The sequence below is a fragment of the Dasypus novemcinctus genome, chromosome 1 (assembly GCF_030445035.2).
Source record: "Dasypus novemcinctus isolate mDasNov1 chromosome 1, mDasNov1.1.hap2, whole genome shotgun sequence".
NCBI lineage: Eukaryota > Metazoa > Chordata > Mammalia > Cingulata > Dasypodidae > Dasypus > Dasypus novemcinctus.
Window position 1 is genome coordinate 159,168,722 of NC_080673.1, and position 13,651 is coordinate 159,182,372.

At 37.5% G+C, this 13,651-nt stretch overlaps 1 protein-coding gene across 2 annotated transcripts in view; it reads left to right on the forward strand.

The window, feature by feature from the left end:
- Positions 1–727: 727 nt before the first annotated feature.
- GABRA2 (gamma-aminobutyric acid type A receptor subunit alpha2) overlaps positions 728–13,651 on the forward strand; it is a 160,755-nt gene continuing 147,831 nt past the window's right edge. The window contains exons 1-3 of one of the 2 annotated variants that reach the window (XM_004458583.4): positions 728–1,898; positions 2,879–2,956; positions 5,391–5,506. In XM_004458583.4, coding sequence (XP_004458640.1) covers positions 2,886–2,956; positions 5,391–5,506 — 187 coding nt within the window. In that variant the 5' untranslated portion in view covers positions 728–1,898; positions 2,879–2,885. The remainder of the gene's footprint in view (positions 1,899–2,878; positions 2,957–5,390; positions 5,507–13,651) is intronic. The other variant, XM_071216647.1, reaches the window with a different exon arrangement.

Genomic DNA, 13,651 nt, shown 5'->3' on the forward strand with positions numbered 1-13,651 from the left:
TGTGAATTTCAATTAGACTCTGCAATGGGCAAGTCAGGAAGGGAATATTAATGATGGAGGAGAACGCTGGATGGTGTTACATTCTTCAGAGAGTCAGCTAAACATGAGAGCAAACGTTTATTTAGGTTGTAGCATATTAAATGCTCATTCAGAAAATGGTTGTTGATAGGTTAAAAAGAACAGCTTTAAATTACTTACAGTATAAATGTTCTTACTTTCGTCACAATCTTCTAAGCAAAGGTAAAATTTATTGTAGATTAGCAGTGCCTGTTGTTATGAAAACTGCACAATCTAGGAAAAACACCTGGATTTCTAATGCACAACTAACAAAACTGAAGTGTTTGGCACATATTGACTCTGGATGTAAAACGACAGAAACATATCAGCATACTTATACACCCCCCCACCCCCCACCCCCCCCACACTTTTTAAAATGTCTAATGTTTATAACAACTTCGTGAAGAGAGAAACTCCGACTCTGCTTCGCCTTCCATTGTGCACAACATTCTGTCTCATGTGTAGTACAAAAAGGAAAACGTCTCTTTTGTGTTCAAGTTACACGTTTGGATTTTATCGCCTCAGACAAAATAGAAGAGAAATAAGACAGATTAAGCATACAGTGTTGAAAGTATAAGATGGGACTGGAATTACAACAGGTTCCTTTGTCAGCAAAAAGCAATGAAAGAGGAGAACCTCAAACCTTGACACGTCCCCTGGGAATGAATTTGCAGAAATAGTAGAAACACAGCGGGTCCCCTTTTGCTCAGGGGTAATGTAAACTTTTTAGAGCTGTTGATTGAGTTTGAACATCAGGAAGAAAGGACTTGTGTGAAAAGAGGATGGGGGAAAGAACTGCTGAGTGAGCCAGACATTTCCGAAGATGTGTAGTGTGCAAATGGACTTTACTGATGGGCTCAAGAGAGTCTCTAGTCCTCAAGAGCTTTGAGGTGAAATCGGTCCGGTTTGCAGGAGACTGAAGGCATGGCTGGTACAAGAGGGCACAGGAACCCAAAACCAAAAAAAAACAGAAAACAAAAAACAAAAAACCTTCCTGCTCTCTGAATCCACGCAAAACGCGCTGAACTCGGTCCTGCGGTGGATGCTCTGATGACTAAGTAAAGGCGTGATTATTCCCCTCGCCCTCCAGCGGGAGCGGTACCTCTTTACCTCTTCGCCGCCGCCACGTTGCTCCAGAGCAAGGATGTTGCGGGACGGGCGACAGGGCGCGGCGCCGGGGAGCTAGGGCCGCGTCGACCCGCTGCATTTCTACTCCGCACCAACACCCACCGGCACCCCGCCCCAGAAACCAACGGGCCTCCGGGGAGCCGGGGTGGATTGACTCGGGGAGCAGCCCGGGGCTGCGCGTGGGCTCCTCTCCTCCGGCACCGCGTGGGCGCAGAGAGCAGCGCTCCTAGCGAGCCCCGGCGCCCGCCGCCTCCCGGGTCTGCACCGCTGCAGGTTCCTGGCTTGGGACTATCGGTTACCCGGGGTCGGTGAGGTGTGGGGGTGCCCCTGCGTTCACGGGGAACCTCTTTAGCCCTCCTCCCTGTCCTGACTCCTCCTTCTCCAGGCGCGGGGCTCGTGCTCGCCACCGCCGGCGCGCACCGCGCCTCTGCCCGCGCCCGCTCCCCGCCCCGCCCGCTCCTGCCTTCGCTTCTCCCTCCTCCCCTTCCTCCTCCTCCGCCCATCACCGCCACTACGGACGCCTTCGCCTCCCTCTACTCCTCTCGCCGCCGCAGCAGCTCCTCACGCTCGCCTCCGGCTTCCAACCAGTCGATCGCTCCCTGCTCACTCGGCTGCTGCTGCTGCAGTCTCTCTCTCTTTCTCTCTCAAGTTTTCCTATCTCCTCAAGATCAAGGCAAAGGGAGGAAAATACCGAATTCAGCTTGCTGCTTCAGGTAGGGTCGCACGTTTTGGTTCAACAGGGACCATTTCCCATTTGCCTTCGGCTCCCGTGCTTGTCTCATTTCCCCTCATTCCACTCTCCAGTGATGCCTGAAAACCGAAAGGGCTCGGGTCCCTCGACCTCCCCCTAGCCATTTGACAAATAATTTAGATACTCAAATCCAGAAACGTATTTGCAACTACAATAAGATCCAAGACGCCCGTAGCCTGCTGGCTCTTTTATAGTCTTCAACTTTGCACTCTGACTGCCACTGCCTTGCCTGGCTGGTGTTTGATCTGGGAGCTTCACGCTCCTTCTATTATGGTCATGGGCTCCTTAAACAGTTGTCAAACGCGTCGTTTCGTAGCAGTTGATCCGGACCCAGCTGTCTCCAAGACGCGGTCTTAGGCAACTGTGGACTGTGGATGAGTAGGAAGGGAAATTATTTTATTTTGGGGAGCGTGAAGAAGTGAAGACGTGAGGAATGCAGTTCTCTGTAATGAAAAGAAGAAAAATGGAAAAGTGGGTGGTCGAACCTTGATTTTCCTTTTGTGGTTACGGGGGTTTTCTGGGTCGAGGGGACTGTAGCATGAAGTACTCATGTCTTCTCCCCTTTTCTACTCTCCCCATTCCCTTCTCCTGTTTATATGTGCTTTTGGGATCCCAGTGTTATTACATGTGTGCAAAAAACATGTGTGCTGACGATGAGGATGGGAGAAGTTCCTAGGAGAGCAAAAGTCTGATTACTTAGTCATCTTGTTGCCAATAATAAGAAAAGAAAGAAAAGAAAGAAAGAAAAAAGAAGAAAACAAAACAAAACAAAAAAATCTTCCCTCCCCCAATTATCATGCTGTACACTCAGTCCACTGGAGTAATTGACATAGCATTAGTTCCAATTCCTAATTGAAATAGCATTCTTTGGGGTTACTTGGATGGTAGGGACTGAGGGTAATTTTAAGTGTCTTTTGTTTTTTCTTCCTTGGCTTTACAAAGAGCAACAATGAAGATGAAATTAAACATCTCCAACATGAATTTGCTGCTTCTCCTTTTCTTGGTGTGGGACCCAGCCAGGTGAGACATTTATTGTATTTGACTGTTTTAATTCAGGGTGAAGGTGTGTTTCTTGAAAACCATCAAAACGAAGTTGCCTTTTGAGAATCTGGATTATTCTGAAGAATTATTTCTAATGAAATATGGTTGAAACGTGAGATTGAACTATGAAGTGACAGAGGCTATGAGAATACAAAAGTGAACAGAAACACTTTCTAAGGAAATTTTAAGAAAACCACAAAACTACTGAAGAAAAGAATGTCCTTACACAAAATTGAAGAAGTTAAATTACATGTGCTTATAATCACACAAACTAAAATTCAGTAAGCAAGCCAACTGTTTTCCTTCAAGTCAAATAGGAAAGTAGGAGCTAAAATGACTTGCGTTAACTTAAATTTTTTTTCTCCTTTTTTAAAATGGTCTTGGCTCTTTCAGTCAACGTAGAAAATCCAAATGATATGTGAGTCTTAAACCTCTAGGTGGAGGTAGTATACAACTTCACAACCACAAACAATAAAACAAAAGCTTGATTTATTAATCCACTTTTCAAGATTGAGAGATCTTTTACTCCTAAAATGATTATTGTCATGAAGGGAGCTTATTTTAAATGTGTAACTAATTTTGGTTTACCTATGCCCTACAAGCATGCAATTAATTTTTATTGCTGTCATTAAGTTCGTCTTAGTTGTAGTCTATCCTGATTTATATCATAATACACTAATGGGCATCTTTTATTTAATGCCTTTAGGATATGATTTTTGAAATACCAACAGTATTAAAATACAAGTTTCCTAGGAATATTAGTATATTCATGTAACTATATCTTTTTTAACTAAAAAGTCATTATTATACTTTCATTTCACTTTTAAATTTTCATTTTCATGTTCAAGTAATTGTCAAAGTATGAAAATACTATTTTCTAGAGTTGGGAAGAAGAAATCTATTTATAAGACCTTTTTTTTAAAACTTGGAAAACAGCTACTCATTTAACATCTAAATAATGACTTTAGAAGAAAATTATGGCAGGTGATTCAAAAAGAGTTTTGAGTGAAAATCTCTGTGAAACTGCATGATTACTAGGGTGATTGGTTTTAAAATTAGCATAAGTAGCAATATAGAAACCTTGAAGCTAGAGGGTATGAACTAATTTACTTATATAATTTTAAATATTTATCTTCATATCAGTGTTTTAATATTTTCGCTGCTTTCAGAGCAATATTTGTTTGAAGTTGGTTACCAAAATTTTATTTATTATGATTACTTTTAGCTACCAGTCCTATAATCATTGAATGCAAATAGATTCTGTCAATGATATTTTACACAAATACACCTAGATCAGAATGCAATTACATATCATCTTTGATTTTGAAAGGAGTGAACAAGCCACAGTTAATTAATAATCATTGAAAATCTTCAGTGCTAATTATATTTCTCTCTACATTTGGCCAGTAGTAATGCTATAAACCATGTTTTCTTATATTATAGAAATGATTTTTTTTGGGGGGTGGGGCAGGAATTTAAATCTCTGAATCAGTATAGGGAAAAAAAATGGCAGTGAAAGGGGCATTCTGTGTTACACATCCAGCTGCTTCTGCATCAAATTGCTAGATGTCACAAAATTGGATCGGTTTTATGATGGAGAGAATTACTGTTTCTAACCCTTTTCTGGGGATATTTTAAGACCATTGGTTCTTTCTACAAATTTACCACAAAGAAAGTGACTGGACATTTTAATCTTTATGTGGCCTCTTACGGCTCTCCTTGGAGACCATTCAGGAGAGCCTGCTCTTCCAAGGCTCACTGCAGCCTCATGTGTGCTGCTGATCTTTCCAGGGCCCCTTTCCTCCTCCCTGGCTTCAGTGGAGGCTGGAGCACTGCCAACAGAGTTTCCCTGATGTCTATATTGCGCTTGGCCATTGGGTGGAGGCATACCCAAAGCAAGGATATGATCTTGGTTTAAAAGGGAAAAAGAGGTAACATGATAAAGAAACAGTCACGAGGGATATAGAGAAGTTTTGTACCTCTAAGGAGGCAGTTCAATTTCCAGTTAATATTCAAATCACTGAAGAATTATTTCTTGAGGCTTTGATTATCATAGTTTTCCAAATGCAGAGTAACATGACTAAAAGTGTCTGCATGTGATAGTCTATAATCATAACATATTCTAGGAAATGGGTTTTAAAAAGTAATGGATAGTCCACACAGAATAAGTGGTCGAAATCTTAAATAATTTTTATATCAAACTTCCTGATAATCTATTATTTAGTATCCGTTTTTAGTAGCATGTTTATCTTCCACGCAGACAGACTGGTGTTTATAGAAATGCAAAAAGGAGGAAAATGGGTTGCCCTAATAGCTTAGGAAACCTTAAAATTCAAATCAAGGAAGGAGAGCATGTTGGCACTTGCAAAACACACTTATTTTTATATATCAGCTTGTAAAATTATCTGTTTAGGTTGGTGCTGGCTAACATCCAAGAAGATGAGGCTAAAAATAACATTACCATCTTTACAAGAATTCTAGACAGACTTCTGGATGGTTACGATAATCGGCTTAGACCAGGACTGGGAGGTAAAAATAGTTTTACTTTTTTTAAACTCTCACAGAACAATGCCTATACAAGTTAAGGGTGATATTCATATTTTAGTACATTTTACGTTTGAATGCATCACTATATATTAAAAACATAGATAATAGAAAATAAGGTGTATAAATTAAATTTTATCTGTGATTCCTTTCATACACATATAATGTATTTAAAATATCTTTTATAGAATGCCTAAAATCATATGGGGCTCAAACTTTCTGCATGACTAGTTTTTCAGTTAATTTATTTCTAAAGTGTAAGTTGGAAGTTGATTCAAACTTAGAGTATTTTAAAGCCTATCATCTTTGAGCAGATATGCTGTGTAGTATCTGGTTTTTTTCATCATATCCTACAGATGCCTATTTTCACACCAGTATGGATATGCAGAAAGTACAATAGTATCTGTGTTGCATTGAAACAAATGCTCTTAATATTTCTAAAGGATAGAAGAGGTTTGCATTGTTTAAACTTTCTTATAGACATTTTAGATAAATATGATCTATAGGCCTAAGTATTTTGATTTCAAATTTAAACATTAATTTTCAACACAGAAAATATATTTATATTCATAAAGGCAAGGGAAGCTAGGTTTGGTTAATATGTTAAATTTTAGTTGTACTTCAGCATAGCTAGGTAGTATGAATAAAATCAGGTAACAGTTTGGGTAGGTGTGAAATTCCTAAAAGGATTCTGAGTCAAATATTGTTACTCATCAATTCTAACATGAGATAGATGGATATATGTGCATTACATATTTGTTTATCACATATATGTTTCATACTCATTAGGGTATTCCGTTTAATAATTAATTCAAAATTAATACAGATTAGTTGAACACTTGACGCTAATCAAAGATTTATATAGTTAGCCATGTTATTACCAGGCTGAAAATTTTGTGCTATTTAGTTGCTCAAAAAGATTTGGATTGACCAAATGTCTGAATGTTTACATAAATTGCTTTGAAATGTGTATGCAGTTGCTAATTCTATATCTATCTTTGGCATTGTATGGTTTGGATTATTTAGGAGTCAGAAAAAGTGAGAAGAGACCCAAGTTATCGTTGAATAGCCTGACACAATTATTATTAGATTTTGACTTGAATCCCTGGATGATACTGTGCATTTTAAGAGAGAAGTCCTATGGAAGGCTAAAATTAACAAATATGAGACAAGGAGAATTTAAATGTTTAATATCAAAACACTTTTCTAGAAGAAAAACAAAAAGAAAAATATCTTCTTAATATTAATATGTATAAGATGCATCATATAAGGAGTTACTGTCTGCTTTAGTATATGTAGCAATGAGCCAATGTCAAATTCATATAAGAGAAGAGTGCTAAGCATAAGGCCATCATAATTCATAATGGTGGTTTAAGAGGTAGATTGCACTAAGCTATTTATTATTTTAACAAATCATACACTGTCAAAAAACTTAATTAGTTGATCTAGAAGAGAACTTGGGCTTTGCGTCTAAGTTTTTAAGAGGAATGTTTATACTCTTAAGTGGGTAGCTGGGTAGTAGAAAGGAGAAAAGTACACAGTACCTGTTGCAGGATCTGTGTATAATCATTAATTTCTTCATACTTCTTTGGTCCTATCTTTTATATTCCTTTTATTTCATCACCAGCACTTAAATATAGATCCTCATTATCTTGCTATTTGAGTTAATGTAATAGTCCAAGTGACCTTTCTTGCCTTGCTGACTTCTTTATCTGATTCTTTAAGTAATGGGCATATTAGAGACTAATATCTCACAGTCCAATTAGTCTTTCATTCTCACACTGTTTTTCATATGTGGCTCTCTTCTAATTTTGGTAGCCAGTGACAGGGGACAGTGGAAGAAACACAATCCTTGGAGGCAGATCTAGTTTGGGATTTCTACTTCATCTACAATCCCCAGAGCTTGTTCTTTGGGCAGATAATCTATGTCCTTTGCTCTCACATAGCCATGACATATCTACCTTATTACTTTATAGGATTGTTGAGAGGATTAACAAATAAACAGTGTATGCAAAGCAGGTTCAACAGATATTCTTTCCCTATTCCCTTAGATTCCTGATTTAACAGCCAAGGTTTTCTACAATCTGTCTTTCTGGCTTCATTTACCACTTTCCATCTTGCAGTCCTCTGCTTCACATTCATCTCTCCATATCTTCTCCCTTAGCCTTTGGTCATATTATTCTTTTGATGGGAATTCTTTGTTCTCATCCTCTCTGGTTATCTAAACCCTGTCTAAAAATCAGTCCTCTATAGAAAAAGATCTTTCTTGACTGAATTGAACCACTCCAGGTACAGTTTCCTCTCTGCAGAATTTCTTTAGCAGTTGGCACGGTGTCTCATTTGGTACTCATTATATGCTATCTTGTATTATTTATTACCTTTTTATGCATCTCTTGTGACCTTAACAAGATCGTAAGCTCATTGAGGCTACATATTCTGTCATAAATCCTCTGTGCACTCAGCAATTAAATATTATGGCTATAAAATAAATGTTGATTGCTAAACTAACTTTTCTATGACCAGCTAATCCTCTGTAAAATGGGGCTACTCTTATATGACTGATATTTTAGTTAGAAAATGTCCAGGTGATATGTTAAGAATCATGCTGTAGAAAAGCAGTGTGGCTTAGTGAAGGGAGCCTAAGTTTAGACTGTGGAGATTTAGGTAAAATCCCCATCTGTTCCTTAGCAGTCATGTGACCTTTCAGTTCATAGCCTTTTTGGGTCTACATTTATCATCTATAAAATGGGGTAACTAGTACTTTCCTTACTGTTTTGATGGATATTAAGTGAGAAGATAAATGCGAAGAATTTAGCATAAGTACTGGCATATAGTAGACATATATGACCATTAAAAGACTTTGAAAAGTTTTCTAAATGTATTGCTATAAATTTAAATTGTTAAGATTGTTTCTGCATCCAAAATGTACAAATGCATTGCAAATAGAAAGTTGAAGGAAAGTGCTTGTGTTATTAGATCCCAGAAATTGATAATAGGGAAATGGGTTTGACTTAATTTTAATATATCAAACTGAACATCTCTATTGATTGAACTTTCTGGCTACTTAATCTCAATTAAAGATGTACTTTCCATTATAACTTCAATATAAGTGAGAACATAGGATAGGAAAAAGAAATCAGTTGTGGGTTAGGAGTTAAAAAATTGGAGGATTTCTGATGTTCGCGTTTGATGCTGAATACTTAAGCTGGAGCCCGGGGAAGTCAGCACACCCAGGATAGAGAAGCCAGTCCCAGGAAGAAAGGAACCTTGAACCCAGGGAAAAGCAAGTCCCAGGAACGTAGGAACCCTGGAAGCCAGGACCCTTGCAGACATCAGCAACCATCTTGCTCCAAATAGACTTTGGTGAGGGAAGTAACTTATGCTTTATGGCCTAGTATCTTTAAGCTCCTACCCCAAATAAATAACCTTTATAAAACTCAAAAAAACAAAAAAAATTGTTCTTTTTATATGGTTCTACCACTTTCTAGATCTTATGTTAGACAAGTGACTTAACCTTTCTGAGACTTGATATTTTCTTTGGGAAAATGGGAATAATTATGTCTTACTGGGAAAGGAGGAGTGAAAATTGTGACTCAAGTATATGACACATTTATGCATTATATTGGATTATACCATTTTAAAGTATTTAATAATTAGCAATAATAATAATTAATAATACAGCTTCTTTAAAATTTGTCACATCACACCATTCTACTGCTCAGAGCCCTATTTCATTGGTGCCCTATTTCATTCAGAATGAAAGTCAGATTTCTTATGGTGGCCCCTAACACTCTGCATAACCTGTCTTCCATTCCTTCTCTGACCTTACCTACCTCAGCTCTCCCCCTTCTTAACCCTGCTTCAGGTACATGGGTGTCCTCTATTCTTTGAACATACTCTGATAATTCAATGGGACTTTTGCCCTGGCTCTTCCCTTTTTCCCCAGATAGCCCCAATTCTCACCTTCTTAATGAAGCCTGACCTGGTGAACGTAATAAATAGTGCCACCAGTCCACCACCCCCACCCCTGCCTACCAACTTGATCCCTTTTCCCTATCCTTACTTTACCGTCAACCCAAACAGAAACCCTACACCCATCATGCATTAACTCCACATGCTTCCTGTCATCCTCCCCTGGTAACCTGTACTCTACTTTCTGTCTCTGTGAATCTGTATATTCAACTTATTTTATATCCGTGAAATCAAGTAAAATTTGTCCCTACATTACTATTTCACTGAACATTATGTATTCAAGGTTCACCATTATCATGTATCAGAACTTCATTCCTTTTCATGGTCAAGTAATATTCCATTGTATGAATATATCACATTTTGTTTATCCATTCATCCTTTAGTGGACACTTGGGTTGCCTCCACCTTTTGGCTATTGTGAATAATGCTGCTTTGAATGTTGGTGTACAAATATCTGAGTCTCTGCTTTCTATTATTTTGGGTATATACCTAGAAGTGGATTGGCTAGGTCATATGGTAACTCTATGCTTAGTTTTTTGAAGTATCATGAAACAGTTTTCCATGGAAGCGGCACCATTTTATGTTCCACCAGTAATGCAGGAGAGTTCCTATCTCTCTGCATCCTTGCCAACACTTGTTCTGCTTTAAAAAAAAAAAATAAAGTCATTATTTTGGTGCGAGAGTACTTATTACCTTTTAAAATACAAAATTACTTATTTATTACCATTATGTCAACTGCTTGTTTTGTTCCTTTTGTTAGAATGTAGGCTTCATGAGCCCAGGGTTTTGGTTTTTTTTTTCCTATTTTAATGCTTGGTTCACTGATGTAATTATCCCAAGTATCTGGAACTGTGCTTGGCATGTAGTAAGAACTCAAATACTTCTTGAATGAATTTTCTGTATTTACTTATTTACTTTTTAAAGTATGCTACCATGAAAAGAATCAGCTATAGAACTTCCTTTGTCTTTAAAATCAATGGAGCAGTTATTATTTAAATACCACTCTGGTCTTTCACTATTTACACCAGTGTATTAGGCTGACTTCTTAGTGAACTGGAATGATTATTACACCATTATTCAAACTTTTGAATTAAGGGTAGCCATGATTCTGCCATGAATTCACTGTATGATTTTTAGTGAGTCATTAATTCCATCTATTTCTTAATGTACTCATCTGTGAAATAGGGGGAGGGGTTTTTACTTATTCCATTTATATCTAACAAGGATATTGCATTGCTCAAGTAAATTAAAATTTTAAAGAAAGAATAATGTGTCAAAAACTTGATAGGCATTAGTATTATTAGAAACAACAGAGGAGAGTTCTTAAAATCGTCTTAAGAGATCAATTTATTTTAAAACTTGCCAAGAGAATATTGGTAGGTCTTGTGCATTTGGTACGCTTACTTCTTTTTTGAGCCTAGAAATATGAGATAGGTTTGCCTCCACGTCTTATCTACCAAGCCCATACATTCAGATTAGCTAAAACTAAAAACTCAATCAAATTTGTCTTTGTCTTCATTTAATTATCAACTTAGGCTACCAACACCCCCACAGATTTTCACATTCCTTAAGAAGCTTTCAAAATGTTAACTGAATGAAAGAGGCGATATTTGTTTTTGAACCAATTTTATGGGATCATTAGGAAAATGAATGTGAGGACACACTTCATGTATTTATGACAGTTAATGTCCACAATGCTCAACAGTGACAACCATGAGAAATGGCAAGGCTTGGTATCTAAATTATAGATTCAGTCTGGAAAATCTAGATTGAGCACCGTGGTTAACCGCATTTTGAGGATCTGTGTCGATAAATTTTATTTTTTCCCCAGTGCTATTGTTTTATGCTCTGAAACCTGAAGGAGCTTTATTTCTAAAGCCCTGGAAAACATGAGGTCAGAATATAGACTTAGATCTGAGGGTCAGTTTCTGTCTTCACTTGTGGATTTTTATCCTCAGCCTGTAAATAGAAGATAACATATTTCTATGAGTTTTATCACTGTCATATTTATAAAAATAAAATATTGGCTATTCAGTGGACAGAAAACTGATCTGCTCTCTCCCAAAACCTAGGTAGGGAGACTGACTTTGAAATAATATTGTATTATTTTATACGGTAACGGTTATATCTATGGCCATAGAAAACCAGTAGCTTTGGATTTGTATTCTTCTGGCACTGTATATTAGCTATATAACTTTTAGCATGTTACTCAACCCCTCCTTTCTTTAGTTTCTTTGTTTGTAAAGTATGGGTGAAAGAATATAACTTTGTTGGTTCGCTGAGGATTTAAAGAGTTTTTCCATCTCAGTCTGTAGTACACTGTCTGGCAAGGAGAATAGGAATTCAAGTCATATAGATATTCTTGCTGTTGTTTTTAACTCAGTACTACTACTATGAATGCAATAGAAGACATCACCCAATATTTCACTTAATCTATAAAAGCTGTGACTTCTATATAGTAACCATCTTGGAGCACATATAATACAGTTTTAAAGAGAGGAGACATTTGGGTATACCTTATGTAATCACATATCATTTTGTGGCCACACCTTTGTGTATGTACGGGATTTATGTAAGTAAAACCGGTGAAAAAATAAAGATGATATTAAAGTCATTCATAATTATTATCATGGCAGGTAGCAATTTGGCATTATGATAAAGAATTCACCTGTAAGTTTTTAAAGTTATATTTATAAGTAAAAATTCTCTGTAAAATTGATAGTGATTAAATGGCCCTTAAACTAAGAACATATCTATTAACCTAACCTGGCATGTTTCAGGTATCTTAGTTGCAAAAATCTCTGCATCTTGCAATGATTCTTTTTATGTCTGATGTATGATAACATCCTACTTCTCTTTAAAGTCAGGGGAGTAGAGGCATCAGGAGGGAGAAAACACACTGAGAATGGTTTGAAACCTCAAACCATTGAAAATGACTGATAGCAAGTCATTTGACATTCCCCGTTTATTTAAATTTATTTTGTGATCTGCATGAAACTTAGAAAGCAGAAAGATACAGTACTGACTACCAGAAGTGGGATGCCAGAAGGGAGGCTGGAGACCCTGGATATAGCTTTCAAAGTCATTACCTTCCATTTTGTCTGGGGCTGGCCCTACTTGTTTCTGTCTGGCACAGGAATAATGTACTGATAAGTTTGATCACAGTGCATGTGAGGTTAAGCTGTCAACCACGTTCACATTATGTACAGAGTTTGGAATTCTTTTTAATATTTCTAGGCAAAATTAACAGACATCTTAGCATTTCTGCAAAGTCTCACTAATGCTGTGTGTTGTTGCTTCCCTGCCCACTCTCTGGGCATCGCAGTTTGGGTATGGTGTTTTGACAGAACATCTTCTCAGTTTAGTATTGTTATTAGCATGTGATTATTTTATAGGAAAGGCTGACATGGTTGCAAGACAGCACTGTAATTCATTTGATTGGATGGTGGATGCTTTCTCAAACAGCATCTCTCGAGCAAAATCCAAGTCATCGTTGAAGTGCATGGCCCAGAGAATACTATCCCTCTTCTAATGAATTGACACTATGGCTTTGTTTTCACCTTTAAATGTATTTAGTTAGCAACAGTTTGCTCTCTGGACCAACCATTGGGGTTAGAAAATTGTTGGCCTCAGTCATAATTTTGAGGTTCTGTTATTTTCATTCTTTCAGACACAAGTGTACCTCACACACTGTGCTTTTTCTCTCTAGTACTTTAGCTCAGGTGCAGTTTTCTTTTCTCCAAATACACAGTGGATAAACTGGACCTGAGGCATGACTGATCCTTTTGTTTTAGTGTCAGTTTTGATTGCTATGACTAAATCATACTGCAGAAATCTATATTGATAGTGGAGATGGCCAAAATGAACAGGTTGGCCAGCTGGTAATTCATTACTTTTCAATGTGTTAACATGGAAAGAGTCAAATGAAATTATTCTAACACTCTGTTCCTTAAGGCTTATGATGTGCCAGACATTCTGCAGGATATAAAGATCTACAAAGTATGGTGTTGCTGTTCCAGGAGATGCTGTCCCTCAGAAGCCAGTAAGACACATCCACCATCATTCTCAAAATTACTCCAAACCATGTTACAAAGGTTCCAGTATAAGACCCTGCTGCTGAAGTTCACAGAAGTCAGAAATTACTTACTTGTTCCATAT